Source organism: Plectropomus leopardus, chromosome 5 (genome assembly GCF_026936395.1).
Source record: "Plectropomus leopardus strain MGB_pleo_1.0 chromosome 5, ASM2693639v1, whole genome shotgun sequence".
Classification (NCBI taxonomy): Eukaryota; Metazoa; Chordata; class Actinopteri; order Perciformes; family Serranidae; genus Plectropomus; species Plectropomus leopardus.
In genome coordinates, this window is record NC_142180.1 from 25,503,976 (window position 1) to 25,528,119 (window position 24,144).

At 39.1% G+C, this 24,144-nt stretch overlaps 2 protein-coding genes across 3 annotated transcripts in view; one reads left to right on the forward strand and one right to left on the reverse strand.

Moving 5' to 3' along the window:
• The window catches only part of LOC121938213 (uncharacterized), a 44,396-nt gene that overhangs the window by 14,964 nt on the left and 5,288 nt on the right, over positions 1–24,144 (reverse strand). Inside the window, exons 3-4 of one of the 2 annotated variants that reach the window (XM_088077281.1) lie at positions 16,237–16,348; positions 1,980–2,021 (exon numbers count right to left, since the gene is read on the reverse strand). In XM_088077281.1, the coding sequence (XP_087933407.1) occupies positions 1,980–2,021; positions 16,237–16,348 (154 nt within the window). Of the gene's footprint in view, positions 1–1,979; positions 2,022–15,703; positions 16,017–16,236; positions 16,349–24,144 lie in introns of those variants that run through there. The other variant, XM_088077280.1, reaches the window with a different exon arrangement.
• foxd2 (forkhead box D2) lies at positions 5,148–8,034 on the forward strand. The gene has a single exon (XM_042481478.2). The coding sequence runs from the start codon at positions 5,599–5,601 to the stop codon at positions 6,694–6,696; it is 1,098 nt and encodes a 365-aa protein (XP_042337412.1). The 5' UTR covers positions 5,148–5,598; the 3' UTR covers positions 6,697–8,034.

The following is a 24,144-nucleotide window of genomic DNA, read 5'->3' on the forward strand; positions in this document are numbered from 1 at the left end:
TGGTTATATTCTGACATTCGTGATTTGACAGATAGATAAATAGAGAGAGAATGAAATATAAAGATGCAAAAATATATTAAATAAAATCATGATTGAATAATAAAAAGCTCAGCTATTCCACTTGTCGGTGTGTTACTTCCTGGTCTCACATTAAGACCCTCAGGCACTTTGCTGCACTCAACCTATTCATAAATTAAGGACAGATGAAGTTTATGCTGATTTCAGTGGGTGCTACTGGTACAATCGATATATGTGTGAGCGCTGTGTTATATTCAAACTCCTACATGTAGTCTGCAGCTACTGTTCCTCCTACCTGCTGCAGCCCAAAGGACATAATCATCTGAATTTGGTCAACCATGCACACGATCAAACAGGGAAGAGGCTCAACTTGTAAATGAAAACTACACTGGGTGTTTGGTTTGAAGATGGTCTCTGATAATTGGGACAGCGTCTTAATAGAGACCAAACAGGAAGCTAATTGCCTTTGATAATCTACATCCATATTTCATGAGCTGGGAGCATGACAGATAGTTTAACCCTTTGAAACCTGAGCAAATTAGCTTGATTTCATGCAAAAACATGGAAAGAAGGCATTGAGCTACCTAACAAGAAATGACCCCAAAAATTAGCAAGAAATTCATACCCCCCACCCCAAAATAAAAATTGAAAAAAATAAGTAAAAAAATGAAAAGAAAAAAACAAAAACAAAAAACAAACACCCCCCAAAAAAAAAAACAAAAAAAAAAAATGACCTGGGGAAAAGTGAAATAATAATAATGATAATAATAACTATAATAATAATAATAATAATAATAATAGAATAAAATAAATATTCTTTCTCTAATATTATTTAAAATAAATAATTATAGTAATTAGAACTATAGTTTTCTGGATATTTTCTGGCCATTAGTTATTTGACAACTTGCTAAGAATTCTGGCTAAATCTCTTTTTTTCACCTTTCACACATTTCTCTCATTTTAATGGACATTTCATGCTAAATTGTGGGTTGCCTTTCCCCTCATGTTTTTAAAAAAAGAAATTAAACCAATTTGCTCACATTTCAGAGGTTTAAATGCTTGTGAAAGACATCTAAATGCAGCACAAGAAAACTAATGTTGATGCAGATTTTAAAGGGTTAAAGCAGTTAGTCATAAAGTCAAATTCAAAGCATGTTCCCATCTAAATCTGATTATTGCTGTGTAACACAAGAACTGTTAGTTCAGGATGAATGAACAGCTAGAACTGAATAAATGAAACGAGTTCAACCTTTCCACCACTAGATGGAAGCAAAAGCAAAATGTTCAGCCCGTGGGACTGTTTTCACTCTTTTACAAGCATTTCTTATGCGGTTTGTTTGATTATGATTAATTACACTAATTCTGCTCAGCTGTGAAACTACTGCTAAAGTAAGCAGCATTTAAAAGTGTTCCAAATACTAATTTTGTACTGTATAGGTAGATTTGGATCTGTAAAGGTCTCACACATCAGGAATGCTCTATTTATTATTATTATTATTATTATTATTATTATTATTATTATTATTATTATTATTATTATTATTATTATTATTATTATTATTATTATTATCATTGTGTTTTGGAAACTGAATTGATTTAAAGTCTTTAAAAATAAGTTTTTATCATAGGAGGAAGCACTGTCATACATCTCTGGTGTTGCTAAAGGCTTCCCTGTCTTGAGAACTGTACATGAAACTGTAAAAAAAAACTGAAATCAATTTGACTATTCACTAACTACAAGAGGCTGTTTTTTGTTTGTTTGTTTGTTTTTACAACATTATAGCTATCATAAAGAAGCTGATAAAATGAATTAATTAAATTGTTAATGAAATGAAAATAAAGTCACCTTTTCATGTGCACAACCTGGACTCAAGACTCAAGAATGAAGGGTTGGCTTCACAAGTGGAACATTACCATTATAATGTCTAACAGCTGACAAGTATTTATGCAACAAAACTCACTGTGTTGGAAATGTCTCGCTGTGATGTCATCCGGCCAGAAATCTGAAAAACAAACATGAATCAAACAGCTTTTAAAAGTCAATGTTTCTTCCTGAAACTCCAAACATCAAAGTGCTCCTTCTCTATTCTTTGCTATATAAATATAGATATATAGATAGATAGACAGACAGATAAAGACAGATAGATATATTTGCCAGTACTTACAGACACACTGATTAATTTAAAACAAAGACTGTTGAAGCCAAGTTCTCTATTACACCATATTTTGGATAATTTGTTTCACACAAAGTCTTAGTGTTTGCGAGATGCTTTATAATTTTTATCTCACAATCTGACAGCCAAAATGTAATTCAGGTTCAGGTTCAGGTTCCTTTATTTCTACCCGTAGGTAAATTTGGTTTGCAGTATAGGGTGAAAGGCATCCATTTGACACAGTTGTCAGACACCACAGACAACATCCAAGATAAAACACAAAAAGATAAAACAATTAAAGTGCCCCAGTGCTAAATCAAAATGTTAAATATGTCATAAATACCAATAAAAACATGATACTATAAAAAAAACCAACCAAACAAACATCAATCTTCCTACAGCTTGTTTACAAGTGTGATGGTAGCTGGAACAAAACTGTTTTTATATTGCTTTTGTCAGTAAGTACTGTAATACACATGAATACTTGTGTAAAAAGTGAACATTTGATATACTTTATCCAGGTCTATTTTTTTTCAATATAAAGACATTATTCCATAGCTATCACATGTTATTAACAACTATCTGCTTGTTGACTTAAATTTGAGCTTGATTTACCACTTTCTCAACATCTCAACAGGCTCTTCAGTAGTATTACGCCCCATGTTAATAGGACTCATCAATGTCCTTTCCTGTCATTTGGATATTCAGGATTTCATTTTTTACCACTTTGTCACCAGCAGAGGACGCTTCGACACCACAAACTAGCGATGAGACTCCTCTCCTCCATTCGGTCAAATCACGGATCACAAGAACCACAAACCCACTGAACCTTTGGAAAGTTGGAGAACCTGAAATATCCTACAACGCACGATTTGTAGATTCCCAATTTTAACTAATTCGATAATCGATAAAAATGATTCCCTTTTAGCCAAATACCATAACAAAATTAAATATGTGCAAGTTGATGCTACATAATAAAACGAGTTGTAAATAAAAAAAACAGGCCCATAGTTTTGTTGCTAAAAAGGGTCATGTGGATTGCATTTATTGATCGGCGACAGATATTCCACCTGTGTAAAACAACAGGTCTAGGCATGAAGAATTTTTAATATCCAAGTAAACTATGGATAATGCTTATTCTATCTATGACCAGGGTTGATAAATCAACAAATAAAACGCATGACTGTTGTCTCCTTTGGTGACTTAGGAATGAAAATACAATATAATAATAATAATAATAATAATAATAATAATAATAATAATAATAATAATAATAATAATAATAATATGTCTGTTATAGAGACCTAAAATAAAATAATCATAATAATATGGCTTCTCCTAAGACCTGGAGAAAGCAGCATGTCCTGTGTGCCGGGGAGCTGTCAGGTATCTCAGTGCCTTTTTTAGATTTTAAAAGGCTTGTGGCGGCCGGTCAGACGAGAGGCTCAGTCTTTAAAAAGTTGCATGGTTCAATAAAGAGTACTGATACAGACATACAAACAGTGCAGATATTTTGTAGACGAGACTTGGTGAAAATGTTGCTCCCTGCTTAAACAAAAATGATTACAATCTGTATGTTTGACCTCTGAGATAAATGGGGTGCTAATGCAAATGCATTACAATAACTGGGTGTATCTGCAGCGTAATGAACTGGAATGCCAGCCTGCTCTCAATGAGCCCGCACACATTTACACACACACACATTTGAACACACATTACACATTGTCATCCGCTGCTGGCCTCCAACTCCTGACGAAGACGAATTGGAGCAGGTTGCAGCTGACTGTGCCCCTGTGTGTGTGTGTGTGTGTGTGAGTGTGAATTATGCAGAAAATGCAGATGGATAGTGCTGTGACTTCTTGACGAGGAAAACACAAAACCCGTGAGAAGTGATCAGGGAATTAGGCGACTGGCCAAAACCTTTGAAGGAGGAAATTCAGTGCGGCCAAAATCGGCCAATTTATTAGGGGACGGAATAAAGAGCTTCGTTTGTATGGGCTGTTTATTTAGCAGCTGACACAAACAAAAACCTGATATAACAGATCAAACGTCTCAAGATGAGACATAGAAGAATGAAATGTCAAGGTTAAAGTAGGCTAAGAGGCGTATTTTAGTGACATCCTGATATTTATTATAAACTTAAATTTACAGGTAATTGGCGCAAATTTTATATAGCCTATTTAATTTATGAATACAACAAATTAAGCGGTTGAAAAGAAAGTGTAATAATAATAATAATAATGATAATAATAATAATAATAATAATAATAATAATATGGTGTATTTAATTTGCTTTTAAAACTTTTAAATGCAGATGTTTTTCAGACATTTTTATAACGTACTTGTAACCATATGACCATATTGACTCTAAATATATTTAGATTATTGTCTAAATATTGATATGCGTGTATTACTGGTATTATGTCTGTAGGCTATTTCATGAAGATCCTAATCACCATCATCGCAGCACACCATATACTTGTCGCGCCTTACACTGCAAAAAAAAAAGAAAAAAAAGAAAAAAAAGACAATATTATTGAGTCACGCAACCTCATGTTCACAAAGAAATTTGAATTCTAAATGATTAAATAAAAATTCATCACTGGGTTGTCAGTGATACAATTTTGTCTTTAATGCATTAAAGAAATCCATATTCTTATTTTTTCATTAATGGATTGTCCATAAGGCACATAATAGGCGAGATTTCCATCTATGATAAGTAAATGAAACTCTAAATTCAAAACATAAGTTCATATGCACATGAAGAATTGATATTGCCTCTATGTTACATAATGTTATTTATTTGTTAACTTCTTTTTCTTTAACGAAATATTTTTTAAGATTCAAGATCCAAATTACTACTTTTTGCAGGGCAATTTCGTCCAGTTCCTGGTAACAGTGACTCAAAGACCACGTGATCAGCGTGCTCCTATAAATACCTTTTGAGAGCTAAGGAGGATAGTGTGATAGTCTGGCTGGATACCTACCCAACCCCGTGCGTAAAAGACATTTTGGAAAGACACTTGGATATCCAAAAGTAGCTTTTTAAATGAGCTACGGCACAAACTGATCACAGCGGGAAACAATCGTGTCTCAAGAAAACACAACTCAAGATTGGTGATCTTTGACTGCTTTTTAACGCCTGAAAGCCAGAAGTTTTCTGCTCGATGAGGAGAACCTCGCGCGGCCCTGCTTGACCAGCCTCGGACGACCCGGAGTCGCCAAATCCACAGGTCAAAGACTTATTTATCTTTTCAATAGATTCTAGCCATGTGTGCATTCAGTAGTTGGAGGTAAAGCTGCAAAAGTCTGGTGTGGGTGTTAGGGGGAGAGGGAGAGTGTGCGCGCGCTCTCGCTCGGTAGCCTCACCGGACCAGAGGAGGAGGAAATCTGGGAGAGAGGGGGAAGAGAAGCGGTGTCTCCGAGGATGACTTTAGGGACGGATATGTCCGACAGCTCTGCATTGTCCGAAGATGTGGACATCGACGTGGTTGGGGGTGACATATCCGTTGGAAAGGACGGAAAGTACATTCACCACGAGTTTAACTTGGACAATGACTCGGACGATAATTACTCCCAGAACGCGGCCGAGAGAGTTTCCTCTCCGGGGCTCAGCAGCTCCGAATGCCCGTCAGACCAAATGGGCTCCAGCGCAGAGGTCGGCACCGTGATCGGCGACAAATCCAGAAAAAGTGCACTTGTAAAGCCACCGTACTCTTACATCGCTCTAATCACTATGTCCATTCTGCAGAGCCCAAAGAAGCGGCTCACTCTGAGTGAGATCTGCGAGTTCATCAGCAACAGATTCCCTTATTACAGGGAGAAATTCCCCGCATGGCAAAACTCCATACGCCACAACCTTTCCTTGAACGACTGCTTCGTGAAAATCCCACGAGAGCCTGGCAACCCCGGAAAGGGAAACTACTGGACCCTAGACCCGGATTCCGCAGACATGTTCGACAACGGGAGCTTCTTGCGCAGGAGGAAGCGCTTCAAGAGGCACCAAACTAACGAGATCCTCAGGGAGTCTGCTGGCTTTCTACCCGGCTTTGGATACGGCCCGTACGGATACAACTATGGACTTCAGCTGCAGAACTTCCACGCAGCCCACAACCCGTATCACCCACACCACACAGGTGGCTCATTTCCATTCCCAAACGCCCCCTGCACCTTGCCCTCATCAGCCTCCATATTCCCTGCGCCGCATCCCCTTCCCTCCCTTTTAGGCGCCGATTTAAGAAAGCCCTTTTACCCTCAACTGAGCCCTTCTCTGCCGCCTCTCAAGACGGACTCCAGCACCCCGAGCAGGCCTTCATTCTCCATTGACAATATCATCGGTGCGGCCAACTCCACCGCCTCTTCCTACAGCGCGCAGCCGGGCAGCCAGGCGCAGATCCTGGCCATACTGAGCCCAGCTCTGGCCTCTGCTTCCAATCATTTGAACCTCTCACAGGACAGCATATTACAACCCGGGCCCCAGGGTCAGACTTTTTCCAGCAAAAATATGAACACTTGTCCTTTCTAAAATACACTGTAAAATCTGATAAGTTGCTCTTACTTGCAATAATCTTGGAAACCGATTGCCTGGAAAAAGGGAAGTAAATATAACTGTTCATCTTAATTTCTATTTATTTTATATCGAAGTGTTAATCTTACTTTAAATTTAGCTGTACTTATTGTATTTCGTGAAGTTGTTGCAATTGAAATATGGCAATTCTAAGTGTTAGCAACTTCATTAAACCAAGTTAGTCTGATTTAACTTGATCATCACAAAGAGAATGATGAAATTAAGAGATCTGCGAGTTCTGTTTTCTTAACATGTTAGAGAACATACAAATATATGCAGATGTTAGAATGCAGCTGTCAGAATTTATAGCACAGTAAAGTTGGTTTAATTACGTTGCTAAAAGTTGGAAAGATTGATTCAAATATACTTGTTATATTTAAGTTGCAACGTCTCACATTAAGTATTTATAACAAAAATTTAACTAAACTTAACAATTAGATATCAAGTAAACGTAAATTAAAACTATTAGTTATATTTACTTACGTTTTTAAAGGCAATCGGTTTCCTAGATTTTTTCAAGTAAAATCAACACATCAGATTTTACAGTTTAATAATAATAATGGCAAAAATGAATTTATTAAAAAGCCAAATGTGGCTTCATCCTATGTGAAGGTAGGCTGTACACTCTTGAAATAAGAGTGTTCTGGCTCTCCCCATTTCCTAACAATGTAAGGAGAGAAATGTTAATTTATGGTTTGTAAATATGTGTATATTGAGAGACAAAAGGAAGAGAAACTCTTTTTTAAACAGTACTGGCCTGCAGTCTGGCCTCCATTTGTCAGTGGGAGAAAAAGATCCTTATTTTAACATAAGTTAAAAACCCATGGCTATGGGGATGATTTCCGACTTTTTAAAAAATATAATTAAGAACTTTATGATTTATATTGTTTTTATTTTGTGCGTCGTGAGAAAATGGCACTGTTGTTGTTGACATAGGCTGACAGAGACGGCAAACTCAGGTTTTTACTTAGAAAGCACATGGAGACAAAGAGGAGGGGGAGACACAAAAATAACCATTTATCACTCCCTCCTCCCCTGATCCTCCTCTACATGGTGAATTTGTGACAATATCATTTCATGTCGTCGGTGGACACTTAGTGGTTTTTGGTATAAAAGAGCGCATTACCTCTCTCAACCCTTTTTAATTGTTGTTCGTTCCTATCTATTTCACAAGTTAATCTGTGAAACATACAGTATGTCATGTGTTGCCAATAGAGAGAGACACCTAAATGTTCATAGGTCATTTTTTTGTTGTAATGACAAGAATAATAAATGTTTGTGAATTTGAAAACAAAATCGTTATTTTTTTATTGCATGAACTCACAAAAAGACGGCTCTATAAAATAAATAACAGCAGCCCATTAGTTAAATTAAATGCTGGTTTTGCTAATATTTTTTTAAAAATGCAAACGAAAGCCAAAAGTTTTCTTTATTCTCATTTTAACTATATTTTATTTGTTTTATTTTATTATTTTTATCTGTTTCCCTTCAGTAAAGATTTCCACATTCTATTTTTACATCAAATTGCACATGTAAGTCAAATCTTAGTACTTATTCTTGCTCCAGTCATGCAGTTTCTAAATATAATTAATTTATAACAAGGTGATCAGACTAAATAAAAGACTCTTAGTAATGCAGTTAATCAAGACGCCTTTTTTTACGCGTGAAAAACGCGCAAAATTCAGTTGAAATATCTCAAACAAGACTTGATGTATACAGCAGTCATGAATATCACGCAACAGTGCGCAAGTATACCTCTTGTGTGGCTCTCGCTCGCTTGCAAAGGACTATTTTCTAGCAAGTTACAAAGGCCCCAAATGAATGGGGGACGTTAGCAGGGCCTCGTCGGTCTGTAATTGAAAGTGAACAAGGATATACCCACGGTCCTTTTGGGGCTTTCGTTGCTAATTTGTAGCAGCATTTTTCATCGGGCTCCCTAATCCACCATAATGCGGCTTTTTGGCCGTTTGTTGATGTTGTCTGCGCGGACCCCTGGCCCAGGGGAGTGAATGTGCGCGCAGCGAGCGGTCCCCTGTGAGACCAGCCACACACATTTAGAAGCCCTGAAAAGCAATCTTCTCTAAAGGCCCTCGGTTTGCTCCGCTTTCATGTCATCTGTGTTGTCTCGGGATACATATAAAGGAAGCAGTGGGACTCGTCCGGCTACAGAAAACAGGCCTATTGGTCTTTTTCAGAGTTGTTGGAGCACATGTTTCCAGACAGAAGGGGGTGTAAAGCCTCCTTTATTTACCAGAATCTGTGTGCAAATGGTTAAATTAGTTTGTGGGTGTTTTGACAGATGATTATTAAGGATGAAGGGTGGGAGGGCTGACTCCTCTGTTTTCCCTCAGCACAGCTCACTGAAAGTCTTTGAAACGAAAACCAACACTACTTTCTTTATCCAGACGCAGCCTTTATTTTATTGTTTTTTTCTCTCCCTGTTGGTGCAAATTAGACAATTGATAAATATCGCACGAGGGTTTTGGGGGAAATCATTTTGATTAGAGCTTTTTCTAGCCGCTGTATCCGTGCTGTTAATTGATATCCTGCATATATAATTTGCAAAGTAAATGAGGTGGAAAAAACATTAGCAGCCTATTGAAGTTTTCTGCGCGCACTCGCTCTGACAGGGAGTCATTACGCACCGCATCAGTCCATTAAAATCCACATGAAGCGTTTGCAGAGGTGGTTAAAAAAGCATTTAAATAACGACAGGAACGAAAACTAAGCCAATAAAAATCACGAGACACAAAGCACGCACACACGCGCGCGCGCACACACACATACACACACACCCACACTGGATCTGCCATGAGATTCAGCCAAAGGCACCAGCTTTGAAAATGGACGATTTGAGACTGAACCCATTTCTGCAGATTTTCAGCTCGAGTGCGCACCAACACTGTCCATCTTCGCTGCAAGATTACAGGCTTGTGACTAGAATAGACCTGCTCTTCCTCAAACCACCACAAACACTGAACACATCCGGGGGAGCATCTTTCCAGCTCCCTTTCATTTCATATGACTCCTAATAGGACATCATAACCGCTCATATATTGACGCGTTAATCCTGGTTTCCCTGTCACTTCAGGACCACCCAGCGCGTCTTTATTTAGGTACCACGACGACATCCGTCATTTTTTTCGTGACGTTTTCCTCAAGCGAAATAAGTAGTGAGTGATATGTGAAGTGACAGCCAAATGACTCAACAGTCACCAAAAACACATTTATACATTTCAAGGCAATTCTCATCTCTGTCTAACCGCTCCCATATGCCCTGTTCGGGCGTAAACGCACTTAAAGCCGCATTTTGTGCCACTTTAATTTATTTATAGACTAAGTCGTCAGCAGAATTTTAGATTTATCTCTACTTCTAAATCTTTTTCTCCTTTTTGGATTAGCAGGGAAATGAGTAGCACGAAGCGATTACGGTATTATTAATATTATCACCATCATCGTCAAATTATCATTAGAGTTTCGTCTTGAACAACTGAACAACGCGTGACAACAGGGGATTAAATGAAATCGGTTTTGCTTAATTCTTTCTCTGCCTTGCCAATAACGTACCGTCCCAGATCGATGCATATTGTTGCGTCTTGAAGGACGCGAGGACAGGCTGTGCTGACGCCACGAGGAAACGCGCGTGTGTGTGTTATAGAGATGTAAGGCCACTATCTTCAAGGTCAAGCTCGTCAATTGAAACTGTTGGATGCCATTCTTAACTATACATAGACCTAACAATATATAGCCTAATAGGCCCATTACTAAAATACTATATACAACACAAACAAACAATACAAACAACATCTATCCTCCAAAAACAAAGCTGCGAATGAAGTTTAAGGCTATGGATGTTCCTAAAATACACATATGCTTATGCATTAATTTACTTTATAGCCTAATGGTTTAAAATGAAGGGCGGCACTACCGACGTAGAATTACAGGCCTGTTTAAGATCTTTTGGAGTTTAAGCCCCCCTGAAATTAATAGTAACCCCTTTAAATTAAAGGGGGGTATTTAATTATTAAAGGCTTTAATAATTAAATATCTATCTTTAACGGACTGATATAGCATGCAAAAGATGATGTTGCCACATTAGACAAATAGGGCAGACGGGAATTGCAGGTGGTGCCAACAGAAGACCTGTAGGCGTAGATTTTGTGGTGTTCTCACGTGCATTTGTTTGTCCCCCACCATGCAAGTAGAGGACTTTTATTTTGAGGAAATTAAAGGCGTTTCCACCATAAATCGATGCAAAAAATGCAGAAAATTTTACCAGAACGCAGGAAATAAAGTATTTGATGCTTAACAGAAACAAAACATACGTCCTTTTCCTTTACATTCAGTATTATTATTGAAGCTTATATCCTGCGTTGATCACTCAAAGGTGAAGGTTTAAGATTTGTAATACATATATCCGAGTCTCCTAAACTGTGTCCCATCAGGCCGTAGAATGGAGACACGCCATGCAGGCCGCATATCTAGTTGGAAAATGTTGTAAATGGGCTTTAAATTTAGGGAGTGAACAAATAATGGAAACAAACCAAATTTTATTATTTTGAGACATAATGGAAACACTGCCCTCCATCTCTCTCTCTCTCTCTCTCTCTCTCTCTCTCTCTCTCACACACACACACAAAAAGTCCTACGTGTGGTCCCTGACTTTTGAGACCGTTGGGGACAGCCTCTTAAACACTCTCCTCCAATGAACCACAGCCGAGACGCTACTTCTCTCACTTTCTATGAAACAAATATCTTGTCCCTTATACCTCCCACCCCTCTCTCTTCATTCTCCTGTATGTGTGCGTGTGTGTGTGTGTGTGTGTGAGCGCGCGCAGCAGACGAGCCTCCTCGCCCCCGCAGAGGAATGTTGGCCCGGTCCGCGGCTCCCCGGCCTGGAGGAGAGGCGAGCCGCGGCTCGAGCTGCACCGCCGCTATAAATCACAGCCTCCCCTCGCTGCTCCCAGTCTCCCTGCAGCCTCCGTGTTTTTGCAACAGACAGAGGAATCCTTCGCTTAATTAATTTAGAATGTGTAAATAAAGCGAGGACAGTGAACTCCCCATCATCTCTGGAAACACAATATTAACTTTGGAAGATCTTCGCCCCGCCGGCTCTGACACACTAAACGAACACCTGCTGCAGGAAGAAAAAAAGAGGAGGGCGCGCGCGTGCACGGGCACACACATGAATACACACATAGTGTCGGGGCAGAGGTATTAATGACCGCAGATATTAGGCTGCAAAGATCACCAGAACATGATAGCAGGTGATACCCGTCATTCAGGCTTGTTTTAGAAGAGTGAAGATGTGTTTACTATAAAGTCTGCAGCCTCCTGCAGAAGCTGGGATTGTTGTTTTAAGTTTTTGATCAGATTTTTGTCCCTACAACATTTTAGATGAATAGATCATGAAACTATAAAATAATATGTACTGTTCAAAATAAAATCTGTCTATTGATACACCTCACTTTACATTATGATAACTTTTTTCGCAACACTTTCTCAACCAAACAACCGTATACGTGCAGTTGTAGCTGCTTTACATGACAAAGGCAACATTCACATGCACTCTATCCAACTCCAAGCGTCCACACACGCTGCACAACATGATTGAGATGCGTCACGTAAGCCACCTGACAGCAAATTACGCGCAGGCGCAATGATTAAACAAAAGGCCCAATAGGCAGAAGTGCATAAAACACATGAGGCGTGTCTTGATCCAGTATCCGATGCACAAATGCCAGTAGATTAAAAAAGTTACCAGACAGAGGACTGTGCACACTGAGATTCCGAACCAACAACATAAGCTGAAGTACGTGAGCACTGACACTAATTAAGAATATATATTTTTTAAATCATCATCATCACTATGTTTTATTTTTTGAATCTCAGCTTTCAGTCTGTCAGATTTACGCACCTGCTCAAATGGCATCCTTTACAGCTTTGGGCTTTAAATATTCTCTAAATATTACATTTTTCTATGAAGATTTAGTGTTGGGGTAACTAGTTACATGTAATTAAATTACAAAGTAAATGCAATAACAATTGGTTACGATTGCTGAGAAAATGTTATGATTATAACATTATGGAATCTAATCTTTTCAGTAAAAAGTTCATTATGCACTGCAACAAGCTGCTATAAAATACAGCAAAATTTGAACAGGGATGTAAAGTTTTTCCAAAATACAGTAAAACACTGTAAATCTCAAGGCTTTTGGGGCCATTATTACAATGTTAACTTCTACAATTCTGAAATTCTACTTAAGTAAAATACATATTAAGCTCATATACTTTTGAAGTGATTTATGGTGGTGGGAATGTAAAATAACAGTATGGCTACAGGTGCCAGTAGCATTTTTTCACTGAGGAATGCTTTCTTTTGGCAAAGTCTATTTCTAGACATTTTTTAGCTTTATTTATTGCTCAGTTTAGATTTTTTTAAAGTAATTAAATAGAATAAGTTACATAACTTCAATAAGGTAATTAAAATAGCTGCATTACTTATTACATTTTAGAGCAGGGAGCTCAGGTGGTCTCATGTAGGGGAGAGCTGCCCTCTGGCTCCCTTTCATTTCAACACAGGTGCGAGGTAAAATCAACACCAAGTAATCCAAAAACCTACACATTCACTCACTCTGCTATTACTGAATTACACCAAACTACTCCTTTGCTTTCTATGGAGACCTACTGGACGCCTTTTAACGTCCCCTGGTGGTCCCCGGACCTCACATCGGGCAACATGAGTCTTCTCCATCAGCGCCTGTCCTCAGTTTGGCTTCAGCGGGACGCGCACTAAAGGAGAGGCGAGTGTGCAGCACTTTTCTCTGAGTCGCTTTGATAGAGAGGCGCAGCTGCTGCTGGTCGACTCTCACACACAATCAGCGGTGTCATGCGGGCGCTTTTACTGGCTTCTTCCATTTGACCTTTGATGCCAGCGCATTACACTCACAGCGAGGATCCACTGCGGATAATGGCAGCGGTCCGACCCAGTTATTATACCCTGTGATTATTGATTTAGGATTTAAACGTTTTTCCCTCGTCGGTTTCTTATATGTGCTGTAATTTTCCCCCAGTGGGCCAAAAAAAGGAATTAATGTGCCGTTATGCATGAAATTAGTTAGTGAGTCTGAGTTGAAAAAAAATGTTGCTTTTAGCTTTCCTTGCCAACCAATTTTAAACTTAAAATATTCAAAATAATTCGAAATAAACAGCATAGCATACATTTATTTCAATTAAGACATTGGAGTTTAATTAGTCTAATGAAGATAAACCCAAGGACAAATGTTGACTTTTTCCTTTCTTTCTTTTTTTTAAAGGCCTTAAATGTTGCACACATTAAGGATTGTGTCATCACTTTGACATGATGCAAGTATTTCATTTTGTCTGCTTTCCTGTAACTACGCTGTAAAATCTGACAAAACCGATTTTTAATTTGTTTGCAATTATTATGTTTACTTAAAATGTACTCATATTTACTTGGTTTTGTGCATTTGTTGCAACTTAAATAAGGCAAGTATAAAATAAATAAATAAATATGACAAGTATACTTAAATAAATCGCTGTAGTGACTTCAGTAAACCAAGTTTACTGTGCAATATATCTGTTTTCTGCTGATTGGAGACAAGTCAATCATATTTGCATTTTCCTTAACATTTTATCAGAACAGAGCTTGCAGATCTACTAAATTCATCATTGGTAAAATCCTCTGTCATGATCAAGTTAAGTCAGACTAACTTGGTTTACTGTTAGTTTCTAACACTTAGAAAGAACAGGGTAATTTGAATTGTCATCTTTCAGTTGCAACAACTTTACAAAATTAAGTAAATACAGATACATTTTAAGTAAACTTAACAATTAGATCTAAAGTGAACACAAATTGCAGTTCATAGTTATATTTACTATCCCCTCTTAAGGCAATCAGTTTCCAAGATTATTTTAAGTAAGATCAACCTGTCAGAGTTTACAGTGCATCATATGCGTTGATGTCTGCCTAATGGTTTTTAAGAGTGTAATGATTACACTTCAAACGTGGAGGTAAATCAGTGAAGTCAAACAAAAGTCAACTCAGGGTGTGATATAAGAAATACCAAGGACACAGCAGCCTCCAGGTGAAAATGAAACTTTGTTTATCTAATCTTTTTCAGCGTGAAAGTGTGTTTTCCAAAAGTATAGGGGAAAACCTCGCGATAAAATTGAAGTTTACCATCCAGAGTGAAATGCGATCACGCTGAGGTCGCGGGGCCAAACTTTTTAAGACTAATGTTTATTTAGAGAAGTGAGCGCTGTCTATGGGACTCCCCGTTCTCCCAGAATGCTTCACTAATGTCTTTACCAGGCCTGAGCAGACCACCAGCAAGACTGCATGCAGCGCTCTGCAGCCTGTTGTGTCCTTTTGGAACAGGGCTGCATTCAGAGTGCAAGATGTCACACTAAGCAACAACATGAAACCTAGGCTGAATATTAGAATACGTTTCTCTAATTCTGGATGCGCTGCTTTTAAATAAAGCATCTACAGCAAAGTAAAATGTGATTTTTGTATATAAAAGTCACTATTTTAGCTACTTGCAAAAATTATTTTCTATTTGATAGGCTGTCTAGCTTCCACAGATGTTCTTGTTATTCTGCTTGATCTGCCATTTTGATAAAAGCTGCAAAAAATAACCCTAGGACTCCCATATCTCACTGAAATAATAGTATTAAGCTTGTCATAAAAAACAAAATGTTATTAAATTGGGTTTTTGAGATATTTCTATGCTACTAATTTTCCCCTTATTTCAAAGTATTGACATGAAATTCCAAATATTCCTTGCTGCCAAATAAACATAACTGCATTGGAAAAATGTGAAATCATTTCACTGAAATTTTTTATTAATATAAAGAAAAAGTTTCATTATGAAGTGTAAAAACTGACATATTTGCAGCGCATGTCCCCAGTGCCTGGAGAGCAGCAGCGTGTTTTCTTACAGTTTGTAAAATTGAATTAGATACGGTGGGGAATCTGACCTCTCGCCAGACCCACATATTTTTCACCCCTCAGGTTTTAGTGTTCCTTGGGTATTTTTGTTTTCTCAGCTGGAACTGCCATTAGACATTGTGTCCGTGCCGTCCATTTCTATCTTTACCATCTCTCCTTCTAGCAGGGTCCCCCCTGCGCCCCCAACAACCCTCCAACACCTCACTTTCTTCTCCTCTGGGCAGCTCACACCCCGCCACCAACGTTGATCTGTGACGCAGACTGAACAAGACTGCAAAAGCTCTGCAGGCTGGGGACATGCGCACTGCGGAAAGCACATTTATTCACAAAGGGAAGCATGTAGGCCATGACCTTCTGTCAAATGATAGTGATGGTCACACTGCAACTCTGTTTCTTTATGAAACTCTTCGGAAAGATTAGTGAGGAGTCCGTGCCAGTAACAAAAATGGTTTTCAATATAGAATGAGTGAATCTGTGAGTCAGCACCCAAAAAAATTTATCAAATTAGGTGCCTGGTAGCTCACCTGTAAGAGTGGCTGCCCCATGGACAAAGGCTACGTCCGCATATCCGATTCCAACCATGGCACTTTGCTGCATGTATTCTCCTCTCTCTCCCGCTTTTATGTGATAACTGTCCTGTCAATTAAAGACAAAAAAAAATAAAATCATTAACATAATAATGTCATCCTTTTAATGATAACAGTGGCTACTTAAATTAAATTTAATGTCATCCTGTGATTATCACTGGGATTTTTTTCAATATCTACACAAGGTGCTTCATGAAAGAAAAAAATTATTTGGCTTGACTCTGAATAATAATAGTTATCTTGCTCAGACTTGGTTAGTGCTGGAGTGTGAAGATCTTCAGTCTCTAAAGATGGTCGCCTCTTTCTATGCAAGTTATTGACCAAAAGTGCCTGTACAATTGCACACAATATAGGCCCATATGATTCTTCAGCACATAAGAGCCCTGAGGAGCCACAACAGCAGTTAAAGAGTCAGTCAGCAGCATCACAGCCGGCGAGCAGCCACTTCACTGGAGAGGCAGCGTGTACAGGAGGAGTCAACGAATGGAAAAAAAAAAAAAAAAAACAGACAGAGATGGATAAAGAGAGATCAAGAAGAAGCTATGTTATTTCTACGCATTCTTGTATATGATATTTTTACAGCTGATGTTGGTGCAGATAAGACATTTATTATCTCCAAGGAAAGACAATTCAGAGCATCCTATATATGGTCTAATGTGCTCGGAGGTTCAATGCCAACACACTCATATTGTATAGATATGCACACACGGTGTACTGAAGTCAGTGCATGTCAGGAGGTTGAAATTCATAAACTCTCTTCATATCAGTTCAAGTTCGACTTGCTCAGCTTTTATGTGGTTCAGTGTAACCATGCAGACATGCAGGTAGACAAAACATAATAAATGTCTTATGAATGGCAGACTGTGCATGTTCCCACTACAAAGAGCTGCTCCTCAAATACCACACACATGCTGACTCGGTAACACATGCAGCAATTCCTGATATCAAACTGGGTCACCAAAGCACCAAAGGATGGATCGCTTTTATTTAGATTTACTTTCCCTTTCATGTTTTCAAAGGAACAGTGTGTAAGATTTAGAGGGGATTTAGTAGCATCTAGTGGTGAGGACTGCAGATTGCAACCAGCTGAAACTTTCCCCAGTTAGAATTCCTTCAGTCAAATGTTTTTCACCAGGAGCCGAATTAACCGCAGAGGTCTCTTCTTCTCCCAAACAACAGACCAGGTGATGAAAACCAGTAAAAACACAGAATAAAACAGTTTTTACATTACAAATCATTGTTTTTTTTTTACACTGGCATGCCATAGATGGCCTGCTAACCAAGCACATGCTAATGTGTGCTCACATTTTTTTCTCTTAAAACTAAAGATCCAGACATTTAGGAGGTTTTTACCATAAGCCAAATTATCTGCAGAGGTCTCTTTTTCTACAAAACAAATGAGCCAGGGATTTAAAAAAGGTAAAAACACTGAAAAGAGCAGTTTTACATTAAAGAAAATCACAGTTTTTTCCGACTCCAGTTGCAGAGGGGCTGCTAACAGTGGCCAATGCAAAAACAAACAACTATCTAGAGGCAGTTTTGATGTAGAAACATGATGGTGCAACATGGCAATCTCCATGGAAGAGAGCCAACTCCCTCTATAGATTTAACAAAAAGGTATTTTCAAGTGATTATACACCAAACATACTTTTTATATTATATTCAGTTTCTGCCATCAAATCTATTAATAAGCTGTATAATACTGGGATAAAGACAGCTGCAACATTAGTTATAAGTCTGTGTGTGTCCTTTGGCTGAAATCCAATTAGTACCAATGTATCATAAATGGAGTGTATTTTTATATCTGTGAGTACATCTGTGTTTGTGTGTGAGTGCACAGAACTCCCAGGTTCAAAGGCGAGGTGAATGAAAAGGCCAATGATGATGAAGCCACTCTCAGGCTCCTTATAAAGGAGAAATGTTACACATAAAGAAAGGAAAGCAGAGCAGAGAAACAACTGCCTCCACAGCGAGAGGCGGATGCAGGGGTGAAGTAGTCTGAGATTGCACTCTGAGTAGAGGTAAAGGGGCATCTGATCACATGTATGTGTGTGTGTATTTGAATGGGGGGGTGGGGGTGGGGTGGGGGGTTAATGTTGTTCATGACTAGTAGAGTCATTTCAAAGGGCTAGAGGCGCGGCTGGATGATGGATTGGAAGCTGAAGGGGCGAGCAGATGGGTAAGTAGAGAAAGTGAGGTTAAGTGGCAGTTAGATGTTGCAGATCTAAGCAGATCGAGAGTGAGGGAGTGTGTGTGTATGTGAGGAGAGAGAGTGGGAGGAAAAGCAGAGTTATACAGACATGCTGTATTTCAGGGAGTGCCACCAAGACATAATTGTAGTGTGAATATTGTATTTGTGACAGGTTTCACACTTTTTTTTTAATACCATTTGACATTAGCTTTGAATAGAGATGTCACATTTTAGCTCCTTACCACCTCTAATGGTGTGTTGGCACAGGGAGCAACAGGATCAACAGCTCACTACAAGTCCACACATTTATTATAGTCATGGATGGACGACAAAACAGGCATACCAAATAGAGGTTCAGGAGCATGAAATGTCGAGGGGGGCATGCAAGAATGTCACTCAAATTAACAAATACTGACCATGAAGACACAAAATTACAACAAAGACACAAAAAAACGACCAAAAAGAGATGCAAAGGAACTGCAAAGAAACACATAATAAACACAAAACAGGAAACAAAACAAACCAAAAAGAGACACAAAAAATGACAACAAAGACACACAAAATGACCACAAAGACACACAAAATGACATGCAAAGAAACTGCAAAGAGCCACAAAATAAATCCAAAAAACAGGGAAAAAATACAAAGAGACACAAACCAACCACAATGAGACAGAGAATTACCAAAAAGACACAAAAAATATGCCAAAGAGACACAGAACGGCTGTAAAAAAAAAGGCACAAAACCACAAGGAGACACAAAATGACAAAAAAAAACCAAAAACAAATAAAGATGCATAACGTTTTCAAAGAGACAAAACCACCACAAAGTCTGTGTCTTGCTCCTCTGTAGGAGAGGTGGTGGGGCCCTCTGCATACCTGTGCCCAGGGGCCCACTGTCTCATGATCCACCTATGATTATGGTGCAAGCAGCTAACCAGTTTGTGAATGATGAGCAAGCTTGTCAGCCACATATAAACACATATAGCCACATATATTCCTGTTCATTGAACATCTGCAGCTGTAAGAAGCCAATCTCCACTCACTGGATTATTTATTGGTTTATGTTTGGTCATTGAATCTGGCAGCGACAAAATGGAAGAGAAACTGGCAGTAGTCATTTATATGAAAATATAATCTTTTGAGTTTTGTTAAATTCAACCTAATTTGCCAACTCCCATAAATCTTTAATCCACCAAAGGAAGGCCCCAAAATGATCATGTTAAGTGGAGAGAAAGTTGGGGAACAATATATTCAGCCAACACGTTTTTTTGCACAAACACTATTTTGCAATGCCGCTGTATTGTTTTTTGATGCTAAAATTTAACTTCAGTGAGAAATCATAAACTCGGATCAAAGGTTAAAGCAATGTTTACAGTGACAACTTTATGGTTGGTTTGTGGTTTGGCAAAATAGTTAAAAACCCTTCACTAAAAATTAAAGGTTAACCAACAGCAGAAAACCTCTCCGTATGAACTGTAAAACAAAGCTACTGGAGATTTAGATGTCCTTCTTCACCACAAGAGAAAACAGCCCTAATAAGCAACTGCCACTTGGCTATTAAAGCATGTTGAAACAATGTAATATTATGAAAGGCAGCATCAAAAAAACAACTGGACCACTACATACTGTACAATGATACAATAACTATACCAAAAGTCTACAGCCATGTTATGGACCCTGTGAGGCTCTACTTAGAACAGTTGTTGCTTGAGCTAGATAATGAATGCATGCTAACAATAACCATGCTAAAACTCTGTTATTTAAGGTAATGCTGCTATATTTAGCATCTCAGTTTTGCATGAAAACATGCTAACATTTGTCATATGTTAATAAATAGAGTCCAGCTAAGGCTGATGGGTATGTCATTAATTTAGCAAGTTTTTGGTATTAAAAAATTTTTGTTGCTTCAGGCAATATCAGGGGATCAAAGTTATTACAACTGCAGCCTCTTAATGCGAATTCAACCAATCGCTGTAAGTTCTACACAACCTTGCAATTTGTCCAATCTCTGTGATTCTAAACCAATAAATCCCTTTTTGTATTTTAGAGCTACACACAGCATATCGATTCACTCAGCCCCTCCTTGCCCCAATCTCTCTCTTTGTGCGTCATAAGTCTACTGCTGCAGGAGGGTGAGCTGTCCAAGACATAGTTATGCCCACAATGACACCTAACTGTTAGCATCACAAAACTAACCTTAATGAATGGTTATTAACAGGTTAAGCAACAGTGCCTAGCCGTTTCTCGGTGTGAGACTGCTGGGACCATTTAAAGGCTTGGCGTAGGATGTTAGCTGCTGTGTTAGCTCGTGCTAAATGGGCAGCGAGAGCAGGAAGAGAGTGGCCAATGGAGGGGGCCCTCTAGCACTGTGTCAAATGGGAGCAACAGTGGATTGCAGACGATGAGCTGATCACAAAAAGATTCAAATTCACTAATTCAGTCTAAAACAATGGGTGCCAAAAAAGCTCCACACCCAGCAACATAACAGCTATTTTTACAATGTCACTGCAAAAAAATGCCTAAAAACCTTGCAACATGCATCATGATTTTTTTGTAAAAACTGCTATGAAATCAGGCATTTCAGGCTGCAACAATCCCCAAAACAGTGTGTAAAATCCTGGAGGGACTGCAATTGATCATGAGGGTGACATAAATGTCTGTGCCAAGCTTCATGGAAATCCATCTTATAGTTATTGAGATTTATTATTCAAAACCACAAATCTCAACCTCATGGTGATGCTGGATGAAAAGTCAGGGGATCACCACAGCCAGTAAACTTCATCCTCTGGGGACTATGAATATCTGTACATAATTTAATGGCAAGCCATCCAAAAGCTGTTGAGATATTTCAGTCTTGCCCAAAGTGGTGAACTGACCAACATTGTTATAACTAGTGATAAGCTGTAACGTTTGTACAGTATGATGGGGATGATGTAATCCAGGCCAGCAGGCAGGTAAGCAGACAGTGGCTGTGCCTCGGAAAAAAAAGGTTGGGCCACACAGCCAGGCGCCGACAAGGTTTGGGGGAGAGGAAGGAAGGAAGTTGTGCATGTACATGTCTGTTTGTCTTCTCCTGTATTGCGGGCTGGCTGGCTGAGACAGGCCGTCCGGGTGGCAGGCCTGTCACAGGCCTCTCAGTGCGGCTGTCGCAGAGCATTGTGGCAGTGTGGAATTGATGAGGAGCAGGAACAGGATGACTACGGGCTGCTGGGAAACAGGAAGACGACGGGACGAGAAGGGGAAGATGAGGAGAAGAGAACTCAAGTTGCAGGTTGAGATGTGAGGCAAAATACAACTGGATCAGAGAGGTTACATGAGGCTTTGAAGAACATCAAATGGAGAAGACATGACAGATTGTTGATGCTCAAAATATCAGAAATTTATATCTGCAGACTGGAATGCCAGACAGTTTTTCTGATGTTTCAAGCAAACATCCCATTTTTTATTCGTGTGTGTCCCTTTTTTTTTTTTTTTTATCATTCTGCGTTGCCTCTCTAAATTTGGATGTTTTTGTGGGTAACGTGGTTGCAGCTCAGGTGAAACACTCTTTTAGATTATTGATCTGTCGGTCCACTCAGAGAACATCAGATCAATGGATAAGAGGAGCAGCTGCTGCAGAGACTAGTGAAAATACTTTTAGACCCAGTGCGATGAACGGTTAAGTTTCACTCTTTCCGCGCCTGGTGTTGTGCTGCTCTGTCTGTACTCAGAGCACACTCTGTGCTGTGAGTGTTTGGTGCAATAGATAACTGAATTACATACATATTCCAATAGCGCTTCAAATGAACGTCCCAGCCTCAAAAATAAAAAAATCAATATGTGGCAGCAGACGATTTAATTTTGGCGAGCAGCCAGAAATAAATGAATGTGGGGCATGAATTGCCGAGTTTTGTAACATAATGTGGGTAGCATGTGTAAATTAACTATGGGAAACTTTCCTCCATTTTACCAGCGCCCAGATCTCCCAGTTTAAATCACTGGCTCTAGGGCTGTGGCTCCGACACAAAGAGCAAATGATTTGAGCTTTGAAAGCTGAACACAAAGACTACTGAGGAGCAGACTGAAAGTGCCAACCATCTCTCCCTCTGCTTCAATCTCAGACCAAACTGTAAAACTAAGCGTCGCTGATCAAATATGAACCAAGATTCTGTTACTGCTTTGCCTATTCCTTGCCGAAAATGTCTTAAGAAACATTTTCCAGTTCACTGTTTGGCTGTAATATGAGAATTAGTGAACAGGATGCGAGCGCCATACTGTTTCTTGAAATGTAAAAATGGAAGAACGACAAAACTCGAACAGTAAAACTAAGCAGTGCTGAACCAAGGTTCTTGCCTAAAATGTTTTAAAAAACATATTTTAGTGTACTATTTGGCTGTAATTCGAGATTGTTCATTACCAGCAAGCCGCCATAGTGTTTCCTGTGTCAAAATGGCATAACTCGCATCATAACACCCACCAGCTGGTGCGTTTATGGGTCTGTTGCTGCGCACTGCATTGTGGTAACTGTAGGTTTTCTACCTTTTTAGCAAAAGCAAATACAACATGCTTTTTTTCCTGCTTTCTTTGGTCATGTAGCACTAATTTCAAGTATTTGCGTTGTTCTACTGCATAGATAGCCCAGTTTTATCAAAAGACTATCTTTGTCTTTCAACATCAGTGTCTGTTCGACATTTATAAAATGATAAAATTGCTGTGCTCTTGAATTAAGGCTCTTTCCCACTCCCTCACATTATCAGAAAATTCCAGACAAAACGTATTTCAAAGCTCCCAGTTAACATGCGTAAGCAGAAGAATTGCTTCTTCCCGTCTGGTCCGCCTAAGAAAAATTCTTGGCTGGATTATAATCAGACTTGGGCCAAGTATTTTTAAAAATGTTATAGAGCAAATCATTCATACAACTTAAAAATATTTAGACCACAACATCATGGCTCAGATGATGTCATGTGAGTTATTATGTTAGAAAAAGAAGTGACTTTCTGACTTGATTACATGACGAATGCCACCCACCATTACAGAATATGGGCACTCTGTCAAAAGCTCAACTACAGGTCTGACACAATAAATATCTGTAATCCCTGGCATGTTCCAGGGACTCTGTCCAGCTCCGGGCCCCTGAAAATCACTCAGTCCCCCCCATCCCCCTACTCCACCCACCTGCTACTCCAAGAAGGTTAAAACAAACAGTATTTGCAAATAAAGTCTGTTCTTAACCTCTCTTTCCGCTGAATCTGCTTTCTCTTTCTTACTCCTCTCCAATTATCCTAATCCTTCCATCCACTCTGTGATGTTTCCTCTCTTTTTTTTTTACCCTCCGACAGCCGCCAAGGGATGTAACGGCTGATGTACAAAGGGTAATGGTCCTCCTCTTCCTCCTTGCACCCCTGCTTTCCTCTCTTGTTGGTTTGCTCGGTGGCTCTCCCTCCCCTAATTCAATTCAACATGCTTTTCTTGGCTTGACCGGCTCCTGTCTTCATTCAACAATTTTCCCCTCTGCCTCCTCCATTTCTTCTCTGACCTCCTTGCTTTCTCCATTAAATCCTTCTTCACTGTCTTTTTTCAGAGCTCATTTTTAGTCTCTTCTCCCACTCTTCATCAACTCCCGGCACTCTCTGTCTCTCTTGCTCCCAGTTGCTCTGTTTTTAGTGCTGCCTC